Source organism: Conger conger, chromosome 11 (assembly GCF_963514075.1).
Source record: "Conger conger chromosome 11, fConCon1.1, whole genome shotgun sequence".
NCBI classification, from domain to species: Eukaryota; Metazoa; Chordata; class Actinopteri; order Anguilliformes; family Congridae; genus Conger; species Conger conger.
Window position 1 is genome coordinate 15,603,048 of NC_083770.1, and position 27,964 is coordinate 15,631,011.

Sequence of the window (27,964 nt, forward strand, 5' to 3'; positions counted from 1 at the left end):
CCTGCGTCCCTTGGACCCAAAAAGAACAATTTTACTTTCATCAGTCCACAAAATGTTTCTCCATTTCTCTTTAGGCCAGTTGATGTGTTCTTTGGCAAATTGTATCCTCTTCAGCACTTGGTTTTTTTTAACAGTGGGACTTTGCGGGGGCTTCTTGCCGATAGATTAGCTTCACACAGGCGTCTTCTAATTGTCACAGTACTCACCGGTAACTTCAAACTGTCTTTGATCACCCTGGAGCTGATCATTGGCTGAGTCTTTGCCATTCTGGCTATTCTTCGATTCTTTCGTTTTCTTCCACGTCTCTCTGGTTTTGCTTTCCATTTTAAAGCATTGGAGATCATTTTAGCCGAGCAGCCTATTATTTTCTGCACTTTATATGTTTTTCCCTCTCCAATCAACGTTTTAATCATAGTACGCTGTTCTTTTGAACAATTTCCGGAATGATTTTTCTCAGGTTTTCAGAGAGAAATGCATGCAAACATGTGCTGGCTTCATCCTTAAATAAGGGCCACCTGATTCACACCTGTTTTTTCACAGAATGAATGACCTCACTAATTTAACTCTGCTATTATTTTGAACACACCTCTTTCAATTAATTATTCAATTACACAGACTCAGGAGCATGTGTATCATGAATGTTGGGTCTGTTGGTTTTCTATGACTCTACTACACCTACTGGTAAATTATTTGCCATGTAGTAATATATTTTCTACCAAAAACAGTGATTGATCTGGTAAGTCATGTTGGACTGCTATTATTTTGAACACAACTGTACCTTAAACACCTCACACAGGATGGCCAGGTGCGCTGATATACCCCAGTACAGCTTATACACCTGTTATACAAATTTATATACCTTGTACACCTCGCACAGGATGGCTGAATATACCTCATTTACACATCTCACCTGGTGCAGGATGGACTATCCCATCACCTGTACACACCTCAGCATGTGTTCTCTCACATTTCCTGCTTTGTGGGGACTGTCCTCCACACTCGCACTCAGTCACACACACACACACACACACTCTCTCACACACACACACTCTCTCTCTCACACACACACACTCTCTCTCTCACACACACACACACACACTCTCTCACACACACGCACTCTCTCACACACACACACACACACACACACACACACACATACACACACACACACACCGAGTGATGCATCTCTATTGCCTCCTGCAGGGCGGCCCCAGCCAGCGCAGCCAATCCAGCAGCATGCAGCAGAAGACCCAAGTCACCAAGTCCAGCTACGGTGGCTCCCCCTACTGGGGAAACTGAGCCGGGGGCCCCACGAGACCTCCTACCTCTGTGTACCCCGAGAGAGGGGAAGGCACACGTACTGACTGCTCAGATCCGTTTGTGGTGTAACCCTAAACACACACACACGCACTTATACACACACACACACACGCGCGCACACACACGCACACACCCATCACTGACACACACGCACACACACACTCATGCACTGACACACACGCACACACACTACTGACACCCCCCCTCCTTTACCCAGCTCTCATTTACCTTTTCTTTTTTCAATTTTCTTTTTTTTTTGGCTGTCGTTGTACATGTAAAATATTTATGTATGTATTTATATATATACTGTATATGTAACAGTAGGACATGAAATGTGGTTTCTGCATTTTTGTTTTTGAAGGATGTTTTTGTTTACTTTTTTTTTTTTTTCAAAAGTTGTAGAAAAGATGAAAGTGCATTAAAAAGAAAAAAGAAAACTTAAAAGGAGAGAACTTTAAAAATATAACTTTTTAAAAATAAAAGGGGGAGGGGGGCACTGGCAAGCACCATGAAAAATGGGATTTTTTTTATACACTATGAATGATGGAAACTGTCATTAATATACAGGTCATTTTTTTAGATTTTTTTCTTTTCGTTGCTGGGGTCTCCTAGATTTTGCCCAATTTTTGGTCAAAGGTGGTTGGGGGTGGGTTTCCATGCCAACCCTTCTGCTCCTCGACTGGCAGTACATCCTCCATGGAGGGGGGCAAAAATGAAATCACTGGTCAATTTGATATTTTATTTCATTTTAATCCTTATTGCCCACTGAATAAAAATTCTGAACAGTTTTCAGTATGTCTGCGATTCATTTCACACAAACCGAAATATTGCACACGCATTGATGGGATTGTGGACATGCTAAATTAAAGTCAGAAATGTTTTTAATTGGGTTTAAAACACAAATGGGGGGGGGGGGGGGGTGGAGATTAAAACTGACTTCCACCTCACACAGTATGCTCAGGTGAGCTAATATACCCCAGTGCAGTGTAGGAACTGTTGGGAGCTTAGAATGTGCACCTGTGCATGTGCAACCCAGGGTCTCCATTCCAAATTCAGATAAAAGCACATTTGGGTCTAATGCCTGATCCTCAAGGCCCAGTGAATAATTTCCCAAAATAAAAGCACTCCAATAAACATACTGAGAAAAGTTTTCAAAAATGGCATCAACAAAACCTTGATCGGTATGCCTTGAAGGAACCCTTCAGGCTGGCTCTCAAAAACATTTAAAACGTATGTATTAAAGGCTCAACTTTTCAAAACATTTTTTGACAGTTTTAAAAGTAATTTCCCATTTGTGCATCAAACAAAAGTGGCATGGACGTGACGACACTTTTTACAAAATTTTATTAAGGAGCCTTAAAAAATTACACCATCATGGACGTGACTACGTAGCAGGAATGGTTAAAAATGTCAGAGCAGTGGACCATGAATTTCTTAAGACGCCATCTTAGAACCGCCCCTCACTGCTTAATCCAGTCATAACCGGAGGAAAGGTGAATGTGTCGATGGTATTTTATAGGTGACACTTGTGATGCAGTTTCACCAGATGAATTGGGTGAAGGTTCAGCTGCAGCTTCAGCACATAAACAGACAACAGGATTTCCTGACCTGCCTCAGCCAGTTTAACAAAAATGGTTTGGTTGGTTTTTCAATATTATCTTGAACAAAGATTGACTTAATCTCACCCAACCCTGCTGGGACACAGCCAATAGGATTCCTCCACTGTGGTTTCCTTGTTGACCAAAGGTGTAGCCTGGAATCAGGTTATCTAAAGGTTACAGATCCCAGCCTGCACTTGGAACAAGTGCCTTCACAGACTGAACCACTGGCCTGAGTGTTGAAACGTAACCCTCAACCCAATTACACAAGTAGCCCATTTCGTTTTATAGACATTAAACTAAAAATAGCACGTTCATTCAGACATTTATAGACATTCATCTGCAGACTTCAGTCCATCGGTATTAATTTGAATTCCAGACAGACGGTGCGATTAAAAACTGCTGCCTTCTAAAGAGCCGATGCTAAATGGCTAATGTTACAGCTAGCCTTTTTCAAATTCATCTTGCAGTGCTAAACAGATCAAACTGCCATGGCTGCTACTGGCCAACTTCTTACACGAACAGTGTATGAATAAGTATATACACCCCGGTGCTTCTTCCCTAAAAATCTGCTTACGCCAGCATGTGATTTTGTGATTGCAATCAAGGGCGTTATCACCACACCATTTAAAAAGCTCATTTTTAGCTGATAAATACATAGGGGGTGAAAGGCACGAGGCTCTTTACTGCGGTTAGAAAACTCCCCAGAGGGTGGGGGCTAAAACACAAAGGACGGTATGGGAAATGATGAATCTGACCCTGTGATTAGATGCACTTTGATATTAAAGGCTCTGAGCAGCAGTGAAACGTTGCGGTTGCGAGTCGAGAGGCGAGCGCTATGCGGAAAATAACGGTTAATATCCTCAGCTCTACAACAGAGGGCAGCAACCACTGCTTGTGGCCCCATGTTACTTTTCTTACCTCAGTAACTCCTGGAAGGCAGCAGGTTCAGCTCTGCCAACCACACATTATGTGCACATACTACATCTTCGATGTATTTTTATCAAATCTATCTATGTCTATCTACTGAGCTAGCTAGTTTGCTAAACCCGTCGTGTTAAGTTTTCTAGTTCTACAAACTGCTGCCTTCCAGGCTTCACTGAGGGAAGGACAGTACCCTGGGTCTGCTCGTGTCTCCCAGCAGACCACAAAAAGAGTTTGAAACGGGTAGAAAAGTGACGCTTCATGCATGTGACTGCCCTGGACTACATGCACATTAACACAGCAACTACAGATCACAGAGTCACAGTGACCAGAGTCAGTCTACTGCCAGCCAATCAGGAACATCGGCTGATGGTAGGAGGAGATATTAATCTGATTAACACTTGAAACATGAATAAGGTTAGCGAGCGGTAAGAGACCCGTCATGTTTTCTGCCAGCGGTGCTGTTCCTATAAACAAGCAAGACCTTAAGCTCATGGCTACACGACACGACACGGGAGCTTAAAAAATCTCAGTCGATACGAAATAAAAGCGTTGTGAAGTCTGAGGCGCGGGAGAGCCCTCTCATTCCCCCTCCTCCTCCACCGCTTTCTTCTTCTTCTTCTTTTTCTTCTCCGCGGGGGCAGACTCCTCCTCTTCCTCCACAGGCTCCGCCTCCATGGCCTCGCTCTTTCTCTTCTTCTTCTTCTTGGCCGGAGGCTGGTCCTCCACCCCGTTCTCAGTCTCCACCTCCTCCTCCACCTCCTCCACCTCCCCGCTCACCGTCTCCTCCTCCGCTTGCTGCTTCTTTTTCTTCTTCTTCTTCTTCGGGGGAGGTTCTGTCGCCTCCATCTCGCCGTTCTCCTGGGGCGCCAGGGATAAATAACACAACTGAGGAGATGGTTGTGTAACCAGCTGTGAAACTTTCAACTATTTTTCTTCTCTGCTTTTATGTTAAATCTTGTCATTTTGTAGTGTCTATTGCTGCTTTCTTGGCTAAGTCTAGTGAAAAGGGGATTTCTAATCTCAATGTGACTGACCTTGTTAAATAAATGCTAAATAAAATAACAAGGCAGGCACCCGGGGTTGGTCTGGACTCCATTCACAGTGCTTGAGAGCGCCCCCTAGAGTGTGCGTTTGTAGAGCTGCTCACCTGGTCTTCAGCCTCCTCCTCCTCCTCAGCCTCCTGCTTCTTCTTCTTCTTCACGGGAGTTTCTGCCTCCTCGCTCACCTGTGGAGAGGGACGGCGGACATGTTAGACACACTCCGGTAAGGGCACGCTGCTGCAGGTAATATATTATATTACATTTCAGATTTTTTATATATACTTTACTCATTTTATTTTATTATTTTACTGAAGGTAAACATGTGATCTGGGACAGGGAAGGTTTGTGGTTCAAGCTCCGGTATAGCCACAATCAGATCTGCTCAGCTGTTGGGCCCTTGAGCAAGGCCCTTAACCCTGCATTGCTCCTGGGAGGACTGTACCCTGCGTAGTCTAATCAAGTCACGTTGGATAAAAGCGTCAGCTAGATAACACATTTGTGTGAATGGACTGGATGAAGCACGTTGCTGGTTACAGTTGTACAGCTCCTGCCTCAGACTCCTCATTGGAACACCGCTCTCCTCCCTCCAGACCCGACGCTCCCCACCTCTCCGTTCACCTCCTCCTGCTTGGCCTCGCTCTCCTCCCCTCCCTCAGCCAGGGCCAACAACCTCTTCCTCTCCCTCTTCTTCCTCTTCTTCTCCTTCTTCTCCTGCTTCCGCTGGATCTCTGCTGCTGCTTCAGCGGCCTGGAGAGAGAGCGAGAGAGGGGGGGGGGGGGGGGGGGGGGTTAAAGGTCAGCAGTGACAGAGCCTGAGGTCAGCTTCCCCTTTACTGTCATTTCTTTGAACATTATCATGAGGTTTATTATTGTAACTATGGCATCACCATCATCATCAGCGTTCTGGAGGTCATGTTCTGGATGGCTACACATTGCTATCGGCCTTTATAACCATCTATAAGCATTTATAGCTGTTGCCAGGTGTGCGTGTGTGTGTGCATGCTGACGTGTCCGTGTGTGTGTGTGTGTGTGCATGCTGACGTGTCCGCGCATGTGTGTGTGCATGCTGACGTGTGTGTGTGTGTGTGTGTGTGTGCATGCTGACGTGTCCGTGTCCGTGTGTGTGTGTGTGTGTGTGTGTGTGTGTGTGTGAGAGCCCTGACCTGGCCCACAGCCTCCTTCATGACGTCCAGGTTCTTGCGCGGGGCCTGGCCCGTCTCGTAGAAGGACAGCCGCTCCTCCACCTGGTCCCTCAACTTGTCCCCAAACACACTGGTGGGGACCTCTACAGAACGGGACAGAGAGGAAGAGAGGGAGAGGAGGACAGATGGGGACAGGGGCCAATGTGAGAGAGATGTAGACGCAGGAAGACGGCAAGAGAAAGAGCGAATCAGAGGGAAACACACACACGCAGAGGTCAGTGATTGGCTATAGCACAGAGACGGGTGTGGCCTCAGGCGACTGCAGGTGTGGCTCAGAGTAAATCTCTCAACATCCACCCAAAGGTGAGATACTGTTGACGAAAAATTTGAGCATCACAGCACAGTGTGGACCCACCTCATTTCACCCTGACCAGGCCCTTTTCACCCCAAAACCCACCCCATTCCCAACTGTCACTCTTCCCACTTGCCGTACGAAGCCCCGCCCACGGCCCCGCCCATAGCCCCGCCCTCACCGGAGAAGCAGTCGATGCGTGAGGCGATGGTGCACTTGTTGGCCAGGTAACGGGAGATCCGGCCCTTGTTCTTGGCTGCGGCTCGGCCGATGAAGGTCGAGTGGAAGATCAGGCCGTATTTGGGCGTGTTCCCTCGAGTCTTCAGGGCCCTGGAGGTACAGAGAACGAGGGGTACAGTCACATCAACACCCCCATAATCAGGTCCAACCTTACGGCTCATAGAGCTGTGCAGATGTTCTTCAGCAACTTTTTAAGGTGTAAGGTCAGAAATATGTGATTAGAGTGTTCTTAACTGAACATTCTAATGATGATGTCACAATCACTACTGGTAATGGAAGGCAATAGAGTTCTAGAACACCGACTTAGAATTTTGAAAACATTCCATAAAACTACTCTTCAAAGGGCTAATGTCTGCTACTGGTGGTAAGATCACTTTCCCCCCTGAAAATCAATAAAGTACATTCTGTTCTATTCTATTCTTTGATGTCATGGAACTGCATCTTGCCTGGAGTCATTTGGGGTCAATTAATTTCCATTCATTAGTAGACAAAGCCTCATAGAACATTTTGGACTTAATTTCCATTCACCACGTTTCCTGAACTTAAGTGCTCAGGCCTCCGGTAGTCCTACAGACCACACTGTGTACTCTAGTGTAACCTCTGTTTCAGGGCTCTGATTGGCTGTGCCATGGTGGGGCCCCTACCTGAACAGTGCCTTCTCTGCTCCTAGGATCTGAACGGTGGAGGCGGGGTACTTCGCCAGGTTGGTCAGGCTGCCAGCGTGGGAGATGAGACGCGCTCCGACCTGAGGAGCAGACCAGCCCACAGTCAAGCACACAGCCAATCACTGCCTGTATCAGAGCAACGTGATGAGGAACAACAGGTCTGATGGCCAATCACAGGTAAAGGTGACACGGAGGTGAGAATGGAAAGTCTGATGACCAATCACAGGTAAAGGTGACACGGAGGTGAGAATGGCAGGTCTGTTGGCCAATCACAGGTAAAGGTGAGTTCTGATGGGTAGGTTCTGATGGCCAATCCCAGTTAAAGGTGAGACAAAGGTGAGTTTGGCAGTTCTCAATCACAGTTAAAGGTGAGAGACGGGTACGCACCACTTCCCCGATGAGGGCGGCCAGGTTGGGGGCCACCTGGCCCATCTTGGACCGCAGGTACTCCTGCAGTTCCTGCCGGTACTCAGCCAGAGAGATGACCCGGGCCGAGAAGCTCTCGATGTTGATCAGGTCGATGGGGGAGATGTCCATACCTGTAGGACAGACACATTACTGAGCATATCAAACTACAAGAGCCATAATCATTTCAATCACTGTCGTCCATTCTTCGACCTTACTTAACCCTTAAAGCCTGTGATCAGAATGTTCTTAACTGAACATTCTATGTGAGATTAGAATGTTCTGAACTGAACATTCTTATGATGATGTCACAATCACTGCTGCTAATTGAAAGCAACTCTAGAATTCTAGAACACTGAGAAAAAAAGCATTCCAAAACTCATTGAGTGCTGAACTATTTACTCCTCAAAAAGTATTTTTTTGTGTTCCATACGCATACACACACATACAGAGGGCAGGAGGACTGAAGCGGGCGTGGGGTTACTGACCCATGGAGCTGCGGGAGGCGTCCAGGATGGCCTGGGCCTTGGCGCTGTCCATCACCACCTCCTCCAGCCCTGGCAGGCTCTCCTCGCTCAGCTCCTTCCTGTTCCCGATGAGGCGCGCCAGCCGGCAGTACGTGGAGTTATCGCTCACCAGCTTCACCAGCTCGGGGAAGTGGTACCCGTACCACTCGCTGCAGAGAGAGACCAGAGAACCTCTGTATTACACTACTGCCACCAGTACACAAATCAGTTTATAATACAAACTATGCACAAACATTTATCATCAGAAAGAAAAGTAAATATTCAATCTTCTTTTCCATGTGTTAGAGAGAGAGAGAGAGAGAGAAGCAAGTAGAAGTACATCATGAGAAGTACAGAAAAATATTCCCTTTCTGACAATTCAAAACAGAAGATCTCACGCCCACAGTGGGGAACAGAAGAGCTCCCACCATCATCCCACATTATCCCACAGCTATTCCACCTGGACTGTTCTTACACGTCATCACAGCGCACGATCACGATCAGTACAGAATGAAAATGAGCTCCAAACTCTGAAACGGTCTCTGAGACACGTGCTCTGAAGATGGCATCAGGGAAAAATCTATGTGAGGAGGAGACAAGAACGAGAAAGGAAGAGAGAAGGGAAGAGAGAGGGAGAATGAAAGTGAGAGAGGTGTACATGTGGGCGGAGAGGGAGAGAGAGAGGGAGAATGAGACAGGGAGAGAGAGAGAGAGAGAGACAGAGAGAGAGAGAGAGAGAGAGAGAGAGAGAGAGAGGTGCACGTGTGGGCATACCGCACTCTCATGGAGAAGGTGTTGATGTCCTTGTCCAGCTGGTCCAGCAGGGCGATGGACTGGATGATCATGTTGTCGGCCCGGTTGACGTTGAACTTGACCTTGGCCCTGGAGTAGCTGTGGCCCAGGCCCAGCTGGGCTTTAGAGGCGGCCTGGGCCGTCAGACCCTTCACCAGACTGTGGAAGTGCAGACGCACGCCTGGGGGAGAGCACGGCATGATGGGTCAGGAGGAGGCAGGATGTGAGGTAACCACCAGCAGGAAGTGGGGAAGTAGAGAGGGGAGGGCTGCCTTGCACTGTCCATTAATTCCATGGTGAAAAGGTCAAAACTCCTTCAGCTGATTGGATAAAATGCAGACCACCAGAACCATCTATGTTCACTAACACAATGACAGCCAGAAGAGCAGAACCCTCAAAGACAGTGTTCTAGAACTCCATTGTTTTCCTGATTGTGACATCATTGTTACATCTGCATTAGAATGCTCAGCTAAGAACATTCTTAACACATAGTTGTGATCTTATGCTGTACAGTGTTAAAACAGTCAGTCACAGCCTTTATTAGTGAGGGGTAAAGGGGAGGAAACAGCAGCCTACCTATGAGCCTCTAACCCTTAACAGCTGCAGAGATTACACAGCCAAATGACCAGGATCATCAAAAGCAGAAAATACAGTCAGGACACCATCCAGGCAGGATTTGACTGACGACATCACGCCCCCGGGGGGTCTCCCCTCTTACCTCTGAGTATTTCGGCGACCACGCCCCCGGTCTGACAGGAGAACCCCAGCTCCTCCTGCAGGGCCGCCCCGATCTTAGCATCGCCCACGCCCAGGAGGGTCTTCTTCTTCTTACCAGCAGGGGGCAGGTTGGTCTCCAGGAAGAGCTTCAGGTCAGCGTGCACAACTCCTGAGTACAGAGGACTTACAGTAAATAATAGAGTATATACAGACGGCCCCAATGGAAACCAATGGGGGAAAATTCCACCACAGCAGTTTGGCTGACTGCTCATGCTCATTTGGTCACATGCACAATGAAGAATACGCAGGGTAAATTACACACTTCGGTGGATGAAGAAAATAAAAACATTTGAGCAGTTGCCTGGGGGGTGTCTGCCTAAACCACGTGACCCCTGCCCCATGCCCTCACCCTCAGAGATGGCATTGATGTTCTCCAGGGCGGTCTGAGCAGACTTGAAAGGGTAAAAGGCCGAGAGCTTCACCACGTTGTTGAACTTCCCAATGTTCAGGATGCTCTCCTCCACCTGGAACAGCACAGCATCGAGAGTCAGAAAAACACAGAGAGACCTTAGTGAAACCTTATGGGTATAACTGTAAGGATGGAACCTTATGGGTATAACTGTAGGGATGGAACCTTATGGGTATAACTGTAGAGGTGGAACCTTATGGGTATAACTGTAGAGGTGGAACCTTATGGGTATAACTGTAGGGATGGAACCTTATGGGTATAACTGTAGAGATGGAACCTTATGGGTATAACTGTAGAGATGGAACCTTATGAGTATAACTGTAGAGATGGAACCTTATGAGTATAACTGTAGAGATGGAACCTTATGGGTATAACTGTGGGGATGGAACCTTATGGGTATAACTGTAGAGATGGAACCTTATGGGTATAACTGTAGGGATCACTGAAGAGCTCCACACACACCAACAGAATAGCTCAATGTGCAGTCACTAAAAGGGTTGAAACTGTGAAAAGAATGAGACTCATTCTTGACACTTGATATAATCATCCACGATTAAAGAGTTAATCCTGCAACTGCGCTAACAGTGTTTGGCCTATGTGTTTGATGTAGCGGAAACATCAGGATGAACATACAACTGTAAAAAAAGGGAACTGCCTGGATGCATGCTAATTAAATAAATATACATACGCTAAAAACAACATTGACTGCTACACTAACATTGGGACAGACTCTTGATGGAGATTAATGGAAGCAGTTATAATAAACACTGAAGTGCAGGGACAGTAAAAGACGGTGTGACCTGTGGCAGCAGTAAGCCGATCTCCTCCACCTCTTTGACGGCGAGGAGCGCGTAGCCGGCAGCATGCTCGAACAGAACATGCAGCAGCACCTGGGAACAGAGACACAGAGACAGTCAGGTACATGAAGCCAGGCAGGCGTGGGCTGGGGTGGAAGTGGCGTCAGTGTGCCAGTAGGGGGCACTCTTCCCTGTGGAGGGTACCATCTTTCAGATCAAATGTTCAACTCAGGTCCTGACTCACTGTGGTCCTTTGAAGAGTAGTTTTTTTTTTTTTTGAAGATGTTAAGTCAGTCCATTCTTTCAATGACCAGTAGTGATTGTTACATCAGCATTAGAATGTTCCAAAATTCTAATAACATACTTAAGGGGAGGTACCACAGGTAAATAGAGGAAAGATCCTTTCATCCAATGAAAATGGCATTTCATATTTTGAATGTGGACACAAATGCAAAAAGAAATTGAGGAACATATGTAAATTAGCGGAGTTTGCATGTTCTCCTCGTGTCTGCGTGGGTTTCCTCCGGGTACTCCGGTTTCCTCCCACAGTCCAAAGACATGCATGTTAGGCTGATTGGAGAGTCTAAATTGCCTGTAGGTATCAGTGTGTGAGTGAATGGTGTGTGTGCCCTGCGATGTACTGGCAACCCGTCCAAGGTGTATTCCTGCCTTTCGCCCAATGTATGCTGGGATAGGCTCCAGCCCCCCTGCGACCCTGTTCAGGATAAGCGGGTTCAGATAATGGATGGATGGATGGATGGATGTAAATTAGCTCTTGAATAATAATAATAATAATAATAATAATAGATATTAGTTAAAACACTTTTTTTTCCATTTCACTGCGATACATGGCTCAATAGCAAGGGAATTACATAGTTTAGGTTTTCCTTTTTTTTTGTTTTACTGATATAATATTTAGAGGAACCAATGCATATGCCAGAAAATTCTGATTTTGCAATTTCCTACATAAAATAACCATACAATTAAAATGAGAAAATATAGATTTTTAAAAGCTTCTGTTAAAAAGTTGTTTTTTGGGGGGCTTCGTATACGTGACACGGCTGGCATAAAAACTTCTAAATTACTACTTGGATATCATAAGACCTGAGCTCTACGGTGCAATAACAGTATGTGGACGTCAGGCTGGACAGACACAATGACAATCAACTGGAACTAACCCAGGTAACGTGCCACGTCTGCGAAGTGCTGTACACGATGTATAACAGATGTATAAAAGCCAAAATAACAAAGAAAGCCCAGCTCCCCGAACCTCTCTTGACATAAACGCCGAAATGTAGACAACACATGCCCACGTCACTACAGTGGTCCACCACGTGGTGACAGACATTTAGAGAGTCAAGCTGCCAGCAGTCTAACAATCTGTCAGGACAAACTAAAATCAGCAGAGGCGGAGCAGCAATCTCTTGTGCACATATCCAAAGTAGACTGTTGTTTCCCTGGTTCAAATCTGAGCTAGTTAAATCCGATACGGAGGTCTTACTGGCAAGTTGCCAAGTCGTAGCTAGCAAACTGAACGCAAGTAGGATCGTAAACACACGTGTGCTTACAACACAGAGAGCTGATATATCACCCTGCTTCTTATTTAGCGATTTGTCGGTAGTGTCATAACGTTATACCTATTTGTCATGCGGAAATGTTTTGGTACTAGCCAAACCAAAATTAAGCAAAACGTTTCCGCAATGACAAATCGGTATTTTAATCAAAATATGACATTGCACTATGCGGCCTTGTTTACATCTTGCAGAAAGCAAGCTGCAACTGTGCAAGGGTTTAGCTAGCTAGCTAAAGGCATTAGCAAGATACAGTGCACAAACTAATCCTTCACTTACTTAACACTAACTGACCATGGAAATGCCATTGATTAGATTAGTTTATATTACCTAGCTAACCAGCTTAAGCCAAAACGTGGGAATTGCCTAGCTAAAACTTGCGTGCAGGTAGCTTTTGCTCGCGTCTTCTCCGCTCACACATGAAGATTTTGCAAACTGCAGAAACGCTAGAACTATTTTATTAGGCATTGGATTGCTGTTCATTTTGTTGCTCTGTAACGTATCTAGCTATATTTGATAATTGCTCACCATAATTAAAAACTTTTCTCGTCTTCTTCGTAGCACCGCCTCGCTTCCTGTGCATAATCTCGCGCTCAGTTCTCGGTAGAGAATTCCTTGTAGGAATATCGCGAGATTGGAGTTGACATGCTGGAAGTTGAACTGACAGGGTAGGTGGTAATATCCTGGTAATGCTGTTTTGTGCATTATGGACATGTTTTTAAAACATCTGACATTGAATATGGTAATTTCAGTGTGTTCATTTCTTTAGGTATCTGAATGATTGGAGTTACAGCGTGGTATTAGCTGAAAACAATAGTAAGAGAGTCGCTAGCTGACTGTCATTAGTTAAGTTAATCATTTGCTAACTACCTAGCTAAGGTTAGTACTGGGTTAGTAACTACGTTTCATTAGTTAATTGTACTGTATCCATGAGACTTCCGGATACTTTATACAACTATCGTTATTATGATTTATCCGGTCTAGTCGCTTTCCGTAATTTACAGCAGTACGAAACATGTTTCCAAGTTTCTATTGCCGGCCAAGCCCTCGCGAAAGTATTCATCTCAACTGAAGATGCAGGACTAAAGTTATGCTTCAACAAAAACGAGACCGTATGTTTATACAAATTTACATTACGTCATTGAATCTAAGAATATATAGCTAGCTACATCTATGAGACCTCAAAGAAGGTTATAGACTTGGAATAATGGTGACATCATAGGTCTTAATATTTCACAAAAGTCATGTGACTTTTCATTGTTCAGAAATCCAGCAAAGCCAGTTCTGTACGAATAAACAGATTCTTCTTCTTCCTCTTCTTCTTCTTCTTCTTCTTCTTTTCCTTTCTATTTTTTAACTGACGTGCAGGTGAGAGATGCCCCTGTTCCGAGCTGCTCCGTCTGGCTCGGGCAAAGGAGGACCCCGGAAGTGGAAGGTGAAAGCCCCCAGACGGGAGGAGAGGGGCTGCGGCTCGCTGGCCAGGCTGTGTCTCTGGAGCCTGGCGGAAAACATGAAGACCGTCTGGACCAAAGACTACACCCAGAACTACATGGACCAGTACTGCTTCCGCTACATCATAGGGCCATTCAACATACTGCGTGAGCTCCAGCCACCCTGTCTGTTAGCGTGTGTGTGTGTGTGTCTGTGTGAGAGAGTGTGTGTGTGTGTGAGAGTGTGTATGTGTGTGTGTGTGCGCGCCTGTGTGTGTGTGTGTGTCTGTGTGAGAGAGTGTGTGTATATAAAAGTGTGTGTTTGTGTGTCTGTGTGTGAGAGAGTGTGTGTGTATAAAAGTGTGTGTGTGTGTGTGTGTGTCTGTGTGTGTGTGTGTGTGTGTGTGAGAGTGTGTATGTGTGTGTGTGCGCCTGTGTGTGTGTCTGTGTGTTTGTATGTGTCTGTTACCGTGTGTAAAAGTGTGAGTGTGAGTGCTCACACCAACTCGTGTGTTTGCATACATGCATGCCATTTCTTCTCATAGATGACAAACGCACAGGATCAGTGCATATTGAAAATAAGTTAAATGAAGGTACTTCTCAGCGGCCGTTGATTTTTCCACCTCCACCGGCTTTAGTGAGGTTTCCGGTGTCACTTCCCTGCAAAGACAACCTCTTTCCATCCATCCCTCCCTCCCTCCCTCTTTCCCGCTCTCTCTCCCTCCATCCCTCCCTCCAGCTGGGGATCTGGTCGAGGAGCTGCTCTCCCTCCTCTCCTCCCGGCACCTCCTGACCCGGGGGGCCCTGCACCTCCTGCTGTTGCCGCAGTTACGGCGCCTCACCCTGGCCTGCTGTTCCGGCCTGGTCACGTCCAGCCTCTGCCAGCTCGTGGGGCTCCGCTGCCCGGTGAGTGCCAACCCCAGAACCCCTGAGTGACTGTGCTGAAGCTGTACGTGACTTAAAAATAATGTTTTTAAATATGTTACTGTAATACAATGTCTACAATGTCATTTGTTAATGTCATCTTGAACTATTATTGTTCCAGGTACAGTACACTGTGTAATGGTCATGCCTGTTTTCCCAGTCTTAGTATATTATATCTATATTTTAGCACTTATTAATTAAATCAGTTCAGTAATGATTATTGGAAGGACAACTGCAGTATTGCCAAAGCATGTACACACATTGCATGTACATCCAATACAAAAATTGTCTCTTTCTCTCTCACACACACTCATACACACTCTCTCATATACACACACACAAACACACACTCACACACATACACACACACACACACACACACACGCACTCTGTCTCACACGCACACACACACTCACACACACACACACACACACACTCACACACACATACACACACTCACACACACACACACACACACACTCACTCACACACTCACACACACACACACACGCACACACACACACACACACTCACTCACACACACTCACACACACACACACACTCACACACACACACTCACACACAGTCCCTGCTGTGTCTGGACCTCTCCGGGGCCCAGCAGCTGTGCTCCCCGGTCCTGTGTGAGCTGATCCGGGCCCTGCCCAGCCTGCGCTCCCTCTCCCTGGCGGGGACCCCGTGCGACGGGCCGGTCGTTGCAACGATGGCGGGCGGCTGCCCCGCCCTGCAGCACCTGGACGTGTCGCGGTGCCACCGCCTGGCCCCGGCCGACCTGCTGCCCCTGGCCCACCGCCCCCCCGGTGGCTACACGGGCCTGGGGCTCCGGAGCCTGCTGGCCCTGGACGTGGGCTTCGGGGAGGAGGAGGGGGACCGGGCCTGGGTGGCCGCCTTCCTCCTGCTGGCCCTGCCGCTCCTGACCCGGGCCGCCCTGGAGGACCTGGGGGAGGCCTGCCGCCTCATCGCCGGGCGCGACTTCGACTTCCCCCGGGGGGGCCGCGGTTTCGCCGGGGTGCCCAGCCTCAGGGAGGTGTGGGGGCGCAGGGTCAGGGGGGAGCTCGGGGGGGAGGGGAGGAGGAGGGAGGAGGAGAGAGAGGAGCTGTCGGAGGAGGAGGGGTGGCCAGCAGGCGAGAGCGAGGAGGAGGATGATGGCGAGGAGGAGGCGGAGGAGGAGGGGGGTGAAGGAGCCTCAGGGAGGAATGTGGGCCGGAACACGCCTCTGAGCGAGGGACAGAGAGGAGCCGGGAAGGGGGACCCCGAAAAGCAGGCCATCACCCTGTCTCTGCAGGAGGCCCAGGGCGTGTCGTGTGGGGCCCTGACGGAGCTCGGCAGGGTGTGCCCGAACCTCCGCTCCCTCGCCCTCACCGGGGAGGAGGGGCCGGGTCGCCACGGCGCCCGGGCCATGGCTCAGTGGGCGGGGCAGCTGCACAGCCTCTCCCTCCAATTGGCCGGGGACCTGCGGGAGGGCCTGCCCGTCATACAGCCCGTGGGGGCCTCTCTCTCCTCTCTCACTCTGGAGGGCGTTCGGATGGACGGCAACGCCTCCTTTCTCCAGCTCATCCGTGCCTGCCCCAAGCTGAAGACCCTCCACATCCACACCGAGCCCCCCGGCAACGCTGAAGAGCAGGAGGAAGAGGAGGAGGCGGAGGAAGATGTAGAAGCACACCTCAGAGATGTGCCCCGCCTTCCCCTGCTCCACTCTCTGAAGCTCAAGTGAGTAAGACTACACCAGGGCTGCCCAACCCTGCTCCTGGAGATCTACTGTCCTGTAGGCTTTCACTCCAACCCTAACAAAGCACACCTCATTCAACAGCTAGAGCAGGGCTGCCCAACTCTGCTCCTGGAGATCTACTGTCCTGTAGGCTTTCACTCCAACCCTAACAAAGCACACCTCATTCAACAGCTAGAGCAGGGCTGCCCAACCCTGTTCCTGGAGATCTACTGTCCTGTAGGTTTTCACTCAAACCCTAACAAAGCACGCCTCATTCAACTGCTTAGCAAGTTTGCCCGACCCTGTTCCTGGAGATCTACTCTCCTGCAGGTTATCAACCAACTGAGCACACATTATTCTACTGATTAGTTGCTCCACATCTCGAGCCGTTGAATGAGGTGCGCTTTGTTAGGGTTGGAGTGAAAGCCTACAGGATGGTAGGTCTCCAGGAACAGGGTTGGGCAGCCCTGGTTGACACCACGAGGGTGTTAGCACTGTTAGCACAGTTAGCATGTAGCCCGTAGATATTGTCTAATATTTTTGTTGTTGGACTGTTCCCTTGACCTTTTAGACACTGAAAAAACACTCCTGAGATTTATTGGCTAAGCTGTTACTTTGAGGAATGTGAAATCTCTTGTGTTCTGCAGCTTCCTGTTGGACCAGAGGCAGGAGAGGCCAGTCATGTCCTGGCGAGCCCTGAAGTGGGCGCTAGTGGCCCTACTGGGCGGGTCCCCCCTGCTGGAGAAGGTGTCTCTGTCCGCCCTCCCCTGTCCGCTGGACGACGTCTTCCGCCTGGTGCGCTGCAGACCCCCTGCGCCCTCCGCCCCCACCCCTCTGCAGTGCCTGCGCGACCTCAGCATGACCCGCTGTGACGTTTCCGAGGCGACGGTCATGACCCTGGTGACCAGCATTAACAGCCTGTCTTTCCTGGACCTGAGTGGCTGCTGGCCTCTGTCTGTCATCTGCTTTAGCCAATTACAGTGGCAGGCCCTCAGGAGGCGGTGTCCACTCTCGGTTGTGATGCTTGGATGCGATTGGCACGTGCAAATTTATCCGGATATTGAAGCTGCGTGTTTATAGTTATGACACCACTTTTAACAGTCAAACTGTTATTTGGATAAAATTGTGTAATAGCACAAAAATATCTTTAGGCACTTTATACTGTTTGTGTTTGTTTGCTTGTGTTGTGTATGTCTGAACGTATGTACGTATCCTTAAATAAGATACTTCAGAAGTATGCTTCATATATCATTTGAAATGAAACAAAAGAAGCTCACGGCCAAAAAATAATAATTTTCTAAAACTCAAAGTATTTTATACTTGATCATGCAGTATCTTTTGAAATGAGCATTAGATATGCATTTTGATTTTTTCTTTTGTGTTAAGTGCACTGGGTGTCTGGGGGAGAGTATGTGGCTGAATAAAAAGTTTTATCTTTGCAGGAAATGTTGTGAGGTGTGTGCTAGTATTCCCCAAGCCTAAAGCCTCTCTCTAAATTCAGTGCCATATAGCTGTCTCTCCCATCTTTGTCTGCTCTGAGTACATCCTGGAACTTTACGCTTTTAGTTTTCTCGGCCGTTTTTGTGTTTTTGGGTCCCCAGCAGCACCTCTTCATGGCCCCATCTCTTCTGCACCCATCAGCAGTTTTACAAAGTAATCAGGGTTAAATCAACACTTACAGAGTACATATGGTCCCTGTTGGACTCTGGTTGAGCTGAATTCACACTGGATATTTTACTATGCAGGTTCACTGGCTGTTTTCTGCGAATTTCAGAAAACTACACCTCAATTTGTGTTTCTATTTAAAAAAAACTACAAAAAAACAGCCTTGTCTCCATTTATTATGCAAGGTTTTTGTGTTTTTGGCTTCGTTGCTCAACCAATAATTCTTCAGCAGTATCTGTCTCAGTGTGATGTGCACCTTCCATTGCATTCAGCCCCCCCCCATGCTACCTGGGAGAGCACTATGTGCAAAAGCATCAGACCCCCCACCCATTCTCTGCCCCCACAGTGAAACCCTCCACTAGCTCAGCCTGATTGCTAGAGTGACCGTTTGCATTTCTGATGCGTGTATATAGAGACGTATCGTCATAAATCACGGTGAAGGGATCGATTGTATCCCGGTGGACAGGAATGGCACGGCGTTAGCGCTGGTATGCTAACCTTCGGAGTGTTTGTTGTGCATGTGTTGTACAGTTTATGCTAACACTCGGAGTGTTTGTTGTGCATGTGTTGTACAGTTTATGCTAACGGCCGGAGTGTTTGTCGTGCATGTGTTGTACAGTTTATATTAACTCCCAGAGTGTGTTTGCTGTATATGTGTTGTATAGTTTATGCTAACGCCAGAGTGTGTTTGTTGTGCGTGTGTTGTACAGTTTATGATAACGCGTGAAGTGTGTTTACGCTGTTTGTGTTGCACTGTTTATGCTAACGGCCAGAGTGTGCATGTGTTGTACAGTTTATGCTAACGGCCGGAGTGTTTGTCGTGCATGTGTTGTACAGTTTATATTAACTCCCAGAGTGTGTTTGCTGTATATGTGTTGTATAGTTTATGCTAACGCCAGAGTGTGTTTGTTGTGCGTGTGTTGTACAGTTTATGATAACGCGTGAAGTGTGTTTACGCTGTTTGTGTTGCACTGTTTATGCTAACGGCCAGAGTGTGTTTACACTGTTTGTGTTGCGCTGTTTATGCTAACGGCCAGAGTGTGTTTGCTGTGTATGTGTTGCACTGTTTATGCTAACGGCCAGTGTGTGTTTGCTGTGTATATGTTGCACTGTTTATGCTAATAGCCAGAGTGTGTTTGCTGTGTATGTGTTGCACTGTTTATGCTAACGGCCAGAGTGTGTTTGCTGTGTATATGTTGCACTGTTTATGCTAATAGCCAGAGTGTGTTTGCTGTGTATATGTTGCACTGTTTATGCTAATGGCCAGAGTGTGTTTGCTGTGTATATGTTGCACTATTTATGCTAATGGCCAGTGTGTGTTTGCTGTGTATATGTTGCACTGTTTATGCTAACGGCCAGAGTGTGTTTGCTGTGTATATGTTGCACTGTTTATGCTAACGGCCAGAGTGTGTTTGCTGTGTATGTGTTGCACTGTTTATGCTAACGGCCAGAGTGTGTTTGCTGTGTATATGTTGCACTGTTTATGCTAACGGCCAGAGTGAGTTTGCTGTGTATATGTTGCACTGTTTAAGCTAACACCAGAGTGTTTGTTGTGCATGTGTAGTACAGTTTATGCTAACGGCCAGTGTGCGTTTGCTGTGTATATGTTGCACTGTTTATGCTAACACCAGAGTGTTTGTTGTGCATGTGTAGTACAGTTTATGCTAACGGCCAGAGTGCGTTTGCTGTGTATATGTTGCACTGTTTATGCTAACACCAGAGTGTTTGTTGTGCATGTGTAATACAGTTTATGCTAACGCCCGGAGTGTGTTTGCTGTGCATGTGTTGCCGAGTTTATGCTAACCGTTCTTCACATGAGGTGTTGCTTTTGACTAAAGGCTGTTTCCGCATGCTGTGTGGCTGCTCTGAGGGGACACAAACCGGGAAAAAAGCACAGTAGATCTCTTTCATTCGCTTTCTGAAAGAAGTCCCGCACGTTTGTGGAGACTGCTGAGCTGGGAGCCTTCACACTGCCTAGGAACTTTCCAGAAACAAGTTGAGATACCTGCTTAATCATACCTGGGTCATGTCATTATTTGAAGTCCCACGGCCAATTGGCCAATGGCCAATTCTGAAACCGATTTTCATATTTATTCTACATCTAAATCTCAATCCTCATACATTCTCATTCTCTCCCTATTGTCCCTGCTATGGAACTTCAGTTTATGTTGTAGGTTTATGTAGGCACGTCCTCTAACTGGTGGTGTATTAACAGCTACTATCAGTTGTGACCCTGGAAGGTGACAGTAACACAAATAACCACACATTACAACAGTGTTATGCGGAAGAGCATCTCTGAATGCGTCAAACCTCTAAGTGGACAGGCTACAGCAGCAGAACACCAATAAGTCTAAAATATTAGTCTAATAAATACCCAATAAAGTGCTCTCTGAGTGTATACCTTTTTGCATTGGGGTTGACTGCAGGTCACAACGGCCGTACCTCACCCCCACAGTTGATTAATGTGCCTCTCTGTTGTAACTTCCTGGAATTAGAGGTGTTTAAAGATTTGCTTGCTCCCTGAAGAAGTGGTGTTTGAGGAAGTGTCGGTGAATAATTTAGCGTGTCCTGATTGATGGTGGAGGGAAAGGCCCTTGGGGTTGGGGCTGGGGGTTGATATGAGTTTTGAGCAGGAGAGAAATTAGTCGCAATTACAGGAAAAGCGTGTGAACAGCAGGTAGCTAATCATTTCCTGCCCCTACAGGTCACTTCCTGCGCAGGTGCCTCACCCGACCCCCCACCCCCCACACTCGAGTGAGGGAGCAAACACGCACACCCATTTTACAGCCTTATAAATGTGCACCATTTACATACATACAGTTCCTTAAAACTGGGATCTTTTTCTTGAACCGAAAGTTCTGTAATAATTAGCCATGTATGTGTATACTATATGTAATAATTGAATTTTCATTTAATTATTTTAGTATTCAAGGTGTTCTAGCTGCCAACCATGTTATTGCTGCTTTGATAGCTATCTGATTATTCTACAAGGGTTCACATTTTTATCTATGTGATCACTCTAGGACTTTAGAACCGTACTTTCCTCTTGGGTTTTCAGCGTGCTTGTCCCTGGTTCTGATCTGCTCCTTATTGTACGTCACTCTGGATAACAGCATCTGCTAAATGACTGTAATGTAATGTAAGTTCTGTAGAAAAAAACCTTACAAAACTATTTAAAAATACAGTATTTCCTTTGAGCCTTTGAGTGTATACAGTGCAGTATGTGGAAACAGGAGCAGGAGACTGTTAACAGTGTTGGTATTAACCGACAATGAATATTCGGTCTCGCTTGAAGTTACACTTGTTATTGTGCAGGATGGTGTCATCGATATGGAGTGATGACTTTCATTCACTGGCTTAATTCCAGAAGTCTGTGCTACAGGTCCTGAATTCACAGGATGCTATTACCCTTTGAAGAACAAAAGTGAAATTCTACCAAATGGCTGTGGAGTTATCTTGTTCATCCGACAAAATCAGGAAACAGCTCAAATTGTCGCATATGACTGGGAATCAACAATGAGCTCTGGTCTCCTGTAGGTGGCAGTATTGCACTTCCGTACGCGCACTGTAAATACACTAGTCGGTATCCAGATGCGGTGTTAGGATATGACGAGTTCATAAAAACATTATGAAGGACACCCATCTAATCTTATTCTGAAAACGGCTAAGTCCTTTATCTTAATTGTGATATTAATGTGCAGGTCTAATTTACACCTTGAGATGGATTTCAAGGCCACTGAAAACTGGAAGGCATTTTATTGAACGCACGTAACAAGGACACTCCCAAAAAAACCTTTCTAAGGGTTAAGGTTACAGTGCCCCTGAGAAAGGTCCTTTTCATTCAGCATGGTCACTGTGTGTGTATGTGTGTGTGTGTGTGCGCGCGCGTGTGTGCATGTGTGGACCTGTATGTGTGAGTGTGAGTGCGTGGACCTGTATGTGTGAGTGTTTGTGTGTGTGTGTGTGTGTGTGTGTGTGAAAAATGTATGTGCAGGCTTTTGAATGCAGGTACATGTGTGTTTGTATTTATGTGTGTGTATGTGTGAGTGTATGTATGTGTGTATCTATGTGTGCATGTGTATGTGTGTGTGTAAATGGTAAATGGTTGGCATTTATATAGCGCCTTTATCCAAAGCGCTATACAATTGATGCTTCTCATTCACCCATTCATACACACTCACACACCGACGGCGATTGGCTGCCATGCAAGGCACCGACCAGCTCGTCAGGAGCATTTGGGGGTTAGGTGTCTTGCTCAGGGACACTTCGACACAGCCCGGGCGGAGGATTGAACCGGCAACCCTCCGACTGCCAGACGACTGCCTGAGCCATGTCGCCCCACGCGCGTGTGTGTGTGTGTGTGTGTGTGTGTGTGTGTGTGTGTGTGTGTGTATGTGTGTGTGTGTGTGTGTATGTGTATGTGTGTGTGTGTATGTATGTGTGTGTATGTGTGAGTGCGTGCATGCTAGTGGGTGCAGGATAATGAAAGAAAGGAGAAGCCCTAAATATCGTCAGAGAGAGGAGGAGGAAAGGAGAGAACACACAACCTGTTTTTTTCTTTGAAACTCATCTCTGAAAACGTTCTGTTGTTTCAAATGACATAAGCATATTTACAGATACACATAGACGCACATATAAATGTACATGTGCAACTGAGTCAGCACATCGTTCCAGCAAAGAGCAGAATGCCTGTAGTTTGTCAGCTGCCAGTATTGCAGATCTTCCCGGTTTTATCCTAGCAGCTCAGCAGAACTGTTTAAAATTCCAGCTAAAATCTACAAAAAAAATTACAGATCTATATATTAGGTTCAATAGCCATTCTATGTACACACACACGTGTAAAACATATGCATATATACATATAAGTGCATGGGTAATATATGTATTCGTATACACAGAAGTATTTTTTTTTGCAGGTCCTGTATGGTTCTGCTGTACATATGTTGATATAAAGGTTTTTTTGTGTTTTTGTCCTTGTCGACGTGATATGATGTTTATATGGTTGTCGGGTTAAAGGTTATCAAACACGTGGCTGCTGTACTGAAAACCACAGCCTCCCCACCTGTTTTAATCCTCGGAAATAAAAAGGGACGGCGGGCGATATCTGAATCTAGGAGTGACATCGAGCTGTAACTGCGGACAAGCTTTTGTGAACGACTCTGGCCTCTTGTACAGCAGCTGCAAGTATCAAACAGGGAACAAGTTCTTATTTTAAAAAGCATATCAGCAATATAATAACTTTACAATATTTTTTCTTCTTTTTTTTTTTTGTATTTTTTTTTTTAGTCGTCGAAGCCGTTTATTCGTAAGCGGCAGGAGAAACGGAATGGTCCGACTGAGCTGTAGCCGCAAGTCTTTAAGTCTTTAAGTGATAAAAATGCTCGGTCCTTTGGTCCCAATAATAGCTAAGGAATGACGAATAAGACTCCATGGAGACTGTTGCTAAGAGTCAACATGGTAACAACGTCCCATGGAAACGGAGAGGCACTCCAAGTAAAGATGGCTGATCCGGGTCTCTGCGACCTGATAAAAGTGTACGCCTCTGAAAAAAGATAACTTTCCAGTCTAGGAAGAAAAAAAAAAGAAAAAAAACACAGTTCTTTCTGTTTACATTTCCAAAAAAAAGTCCTTTTTTTAAATGCATAAAACCTATGTTTCCTCTGTGGAGCTTTTCTCTTTTGTTTTGTCTGGTTGTTGTTTTCGTTTGGTCTGGACTGGTTCTGTTGTGTCTGTCCGCTCCATGCTGCTCTTATTTGCTTCTGTTTTGTTTGTACTGCAGACTTCAGATGTGCATTGTCCTGGTAGGAGATGGTTTTTGGAGAGATCTGATTGGTGGACAGGTTTGAGGGCGGACCCCGCAGTTACCCACGGAGGCACCCCTGCACGGTGTCCATCTTGGTTATTATGTGTTGTCTGTGTCCAGCAGGGATGGTAGATTTGATCATTTCAGGCCAGTTGCAGCCATCGTTGCTCCTGTATCGCAGTATTCAATATGTCCAAATGTGTTCTTTTTATTTGTTTCGTTTTTAGTTTCCCAGTGAAACAACATGCATTTCAACCTGCCAGAGAAAAGAGGGCACACATCAGAGTTCAAACCCCAGACTGTGAACTAGCCATCGCAACAGTCCCACTGTAAAACAGATTTGTTTAATTTCTCCATATCTTTCCTTCAAAGTTGTACCTCACCTGTCAGCCCCATTGTGCTCCACCATTGGTCGCCCCCCCAGCCCGGCGGTGGTTGTGGGCGGGGCTAGTAGGGGCGGTTGGCGTCCTTGGGCCTCTTCAGCTGCACTTTGAGCCGCTTCATGCCGATCTGGAAGCCGTTCATGGACTGGATGGCCGCCTGCGCGCTGGCGGGGTTATCGAAGCTCACGAAGCCTGCATGGACACGGGGCGTGGCCAGGAACGAGCAGGGGGCGTGGCCAGGAACGAGCAGGGGGCGTGGCCAAGAACGAGCAGGGGGCGTGGGCAGGAATGTGCAGGGGGCGTGGCCAGGAATGGGCAGGGGGTGTGGCCAGGAACGGGCAGGGGGTGTGGCCAGGAACGAGCAGTGGGCGTGACAAGGAACGATTAGGGGGTGTGGCCATGAATGAGCAGGGGGCGTGGCCAGGAACGAGCAGGGGGTGTGGCCATGAATGAGCAGGGGGCGTGGCCAGGAACGAGCAGTGGGCGTGGCCAGGAACGAGCAGGGGGCGTGGCCAGGAATGAGCAGGGGGCGTGGCCAGGAACGATCAGGGGGTGTGGCCAGGAATGAGCAGGGGGCGTGGCCAGGAACGAGCAGTGGGCGTGGCAAGGAACGATCAGGGGGTGTGGCCAGGAACGAGCAGGGGGAGTGGCAAGGAACGATCAGGGGGTGTGGCCAGGAATGAGCAGGGGGTGTGGCCAGACAGTGGCAGGGGGCATGGGGAGGCGTGTCCATTGTGTGATCAGCCGATGTTGATTTGGCAACGAAGAGAGAGGGAGGTGGAGAGACAGGGAAGGAGAGGGAAACAGGAGGGAGGGGGTATGGGTGACAGAGAATGCCAGAGAAACAGGAAAGAAGCAGACATTGTCATATTTGCGATATTAATAAACAGACTGCTAATAACACTGAGCTGTAAAATGTACTTATTAGGACACAGGCACAACAACACAGACCAAGACGTATCAAACCAACCAGCCGTACCACATGCCACTCATGACTCTGTGGACCATGCCCTTCTTATGACATCACAGAACAGAAGTGGGAAGGCCCAGCACAAAGACCATCCCTATTGGCCCGACCACCGCCATTTACATGTCGTATTTAGGGAGAATGCAGCTACCCCTCTAGAAGACACGTCTCAGTCTGCCCTGACGGACCGTCTTGTCAGCGGGCGTTTGTGAGCCGCACCACGGCTGTTTAATCGCCTCATGAGGCGTGTCGGGTGATTGTTTTGAGCTAATTGACGTGCTAAAACTCAACGGCGTCTTTAATGCGGCGAGTCTGCGTCCGTCATGGCCCGGCCCGCGAGAAGGCCGCCGCGTCGCGGAGACGCGCCGACGCCTAACACATGTCAGAGTGACAGCCGCCGACAGCTCTGCCCCCCCCCCCGCTACCAACGGAGGCGCTAATTTATGCAAATCCATTCGCGGGACCCGAGAGACGATTCGTCCAGAGTTTCAGCTGCTGCCGTGACATCCTAGTGATTACTCTTCCGTGGTTATGCAATCTCCGCTTCAGTTCTCTCTCTCTCCCTCTCTCTCTCTTTCCCTGTCTCTCTCTTTCTCTCTGTCTCTCCCTCTCCCTCTCTCTTTCCCTCTGTCTCTCTCTCCCTCTCTCTTTCCCTATGTCTCTCTCTCTCCCTCTCTCTTTCCCTCTGTTTCTTTCTCTCTCACTCTCTCTCTCCCTCTCTCTCTTTCCCTCTGTCTCTCTCACTCTCTCTCTCTTTCTCGCTCTCTCTTTCCCTCTGTCTCTCTCTCCCTCTCTCTCTCGCTTTCTCTCTCTCTCCCTCTCCCTTTCCCTCTGTCTCTCTCTCTCTCACTCTCTCTCTCTTTCTTGCTCACTCTCTCTCTTTCCCTCTGTCTCTGTCTCTTTCGCTCTCTCTCTCTCCCTCTCTCTCTCTCTCTCTCTCTCTCTCTCTCTCTCTCTCTCTCTCTCTCCCTCCCTCCCTCTCTCTCTCCCTGAGTACTGCTGTACAGTTTGTGTAATTACGGTGCAGAACCGTGCCACCACTCAGGAGGTGGAAACCACAATAGCAGGTACGTGTAGAGAAACGACTGCTGTTGTAACAATGGTCAATTTTAATAACAATGCGCTAACGTGGTTATTAGCACAAATTTAGTCATAAAATACACGCTAAATGGACTCGCGGTAATCATCGCTGCAATTACAGTGCTATTACATAGCTATTAGACTGACTCAATGGACTGAGGAGCAATCGCAGTTGTCACAATGTTCAATGGTAATTACAGTGTAATTACAGCGTTATTAGGCTGATATAATGAAATGTAGGTCCGGTGATTCCTAAAAGAAAGTGTTAAGATTAAGAGGCACATTAAAACTCTTCATCCGATCGTAAAAATCAACCATGCAGCGCCCTGCACCAAAAGTAGAGGTTAGCATTAAAAAAGGGCTTCAAGAGACACTCATCTTTACTGCTATTCCTATCCTGACATGTCATCTACAATTCATATTTTTACTTTCCTGCTTTCTGCACATTTTGGTGCTAGTTCCCCTAGAATAGACCCTTGCCTTTCATTACAACTCTGCTAGACTGAAGACAAATAATAATAATAATAATAATAATAATAATAATAATAAGAATAGTAATAATAATCATAATAATCTTGGGTTTTATGGTTTTTACCCACCAAAGCATTTACTTTGGTTTGTCGCCCGATCCACAAACACTTTGGAGGAGATGACATTACCGAATGGCAGGAAGGACTGCATGAGCTCGCCGTCTCCAAACTCCTGAGGGAGGTGGTAGATGAACAGGTTACACCCCTCCGGCCCTGGGGAGAGATGGAGGGAGAAACGGAGAGAGAGAGAGAGAGGGGTGAGGGGTATCGGGGAAGAGACAGAGGATAAGAGGGCATAAACGGAGATTAGCGAAGGATAAATTCCACGCAGACATGAGGAAGTATTTTCACTGCGTGGAATAGCTCGCCAGGTCATGTGGTGGAGGCAGAAACACCGGTTGTTTTGAAGAACAGGCTGGATATGGTGCGAGATGCTATCTTGCTGTTAGGTTTAACTAGCGTTAGGAACACGTCAGTGGGAGGGAAAGGCGAGCGTTGCTGGGCTGAAAGGCTGTTCTGGTCATTATGTTATGTTACGAGATGTAAAACAGAAAGGAGGTATAAAGACAGAGTGAGAGGGGAAAGAAAGAGGAGATATTAGGGGAATAAAGGAGCATTGCGGAAGAGAAGATTACAGAGGAGTTTATGATGGAGAGATGGTTACGGTTACGGGGAATAGAGAGACAGGCACAAAGAAAAATGAGATATACAAATATTAAAGGGGACGGTGTATGAATAAAGAGAAGGAAGAAAGGAAACAAGGTGATAAATAGAAAGGAGGGAAAGAAGAAGGGAAATGGAGGGACAGGAAAAGACAAAAAATAAACTCAGCCCCATGGCCATGCCCTTCAGCCCTTAAAAAAAAAAACCTGAATTGTCTTGACACGGAAGAAAACAGATAATATGTGTGTATATG

General features: G+C 47.1%; 3 protein-coding genes and 1 pseudogene across 4 annotated transcripts in view; 2 read left to right on the plus strand and 2 right to left on the minus strand.

Annotated features, from left to right (window-relative positions):
• LOC133140600 (ubiquitin-associated protein 2-like) overlaps positions 1-2,108 on the plus strand; it is a 28,667-nt gene extending 26,559 nt beyond the window's left edge. The window contains 1 exon segment of the mRNA XM_061260636.1: positions 1,204-2,108. Coding sequence (XP_061116620.1) covers positions 1,204-1,299 — 96 coding nt within the window. The 3' untranslated portion in view covers positions 1,300-2,108.
• Positions 2,050-13,195, minus strand: LOC133141190 (nucleolar protein 56-like). 2 transcript variants are annotated; one of them, XM_061261630.1, is made up of 13 exons: positions 13,069-13,195; positions 10,973-11,062; positions 10,113-10,227; positions 9,705-9,872; positions 8,969-9,167; positions 8,177-8,364; positions 7,671-7,822; positions 7,263-7,363; positions 6,560-6,708; positions 6,048-6,169; positions 5,504-5,632; positions 4,993-5,070; positions 2,050-4,703 (listed from the first exon to the last, which is right to left on the minus strand). In XM_061261630.1, the coding sequence occupies exons 1-13, from the start codon at positions 13,069-13,071 to the stop codon at positions 4,425-4,427; spliced, it is 1,773 nt and encodes a 590-aa protein (XP_061117614.1). In that variant the 5' UTR covers positions 13,072-13,195; the 3' UTR covers positions 2,050-4,424. The 2 variants fall into 2 exon arrangements, with proteins under 2 accessions (XP_061117614.1, XP_061117613.1); XM_061261629.1 differs by having other exon boundaries at positions 5,492-5,632.
• Positions 12,376-18,066, plus strand: si:ch211-214j8.12 (uncharacterized protein LOC100000539 homolog). Its single transcript, XM_061260637.1, has 7 exons — positions 12,376-12,410; positions 13,102-13,208; positions 13,909-14,138; positions 14,710-14,876; positions 15,481-15,954; positions 16,012-16,622; positions 17,268-18,066. The coding sequence occupies exons 3-7, from the start codon at positions 13,916-13,918 to the stop codon at positions 17,698-17,700; spliced, it is 1,908 nt and encodes a 635-aa protein (XP_061116621.1). The 5' UTR covers positions 12,376-12,410; positions 13,102-13,208; positions 13,909-13,915; the 3' UTR covers positions 17,701-18,066.
• A 3,977-nt stretch (positions 18,067-22,043) lies between these two features.
• The window catches only part of LOC133140036 (CUGBP Elav-like family member 4), a 74,877-nt pseudogene continuing 68,956 nt past the window's right edge, over positions 22,044-27,964 (minus strand).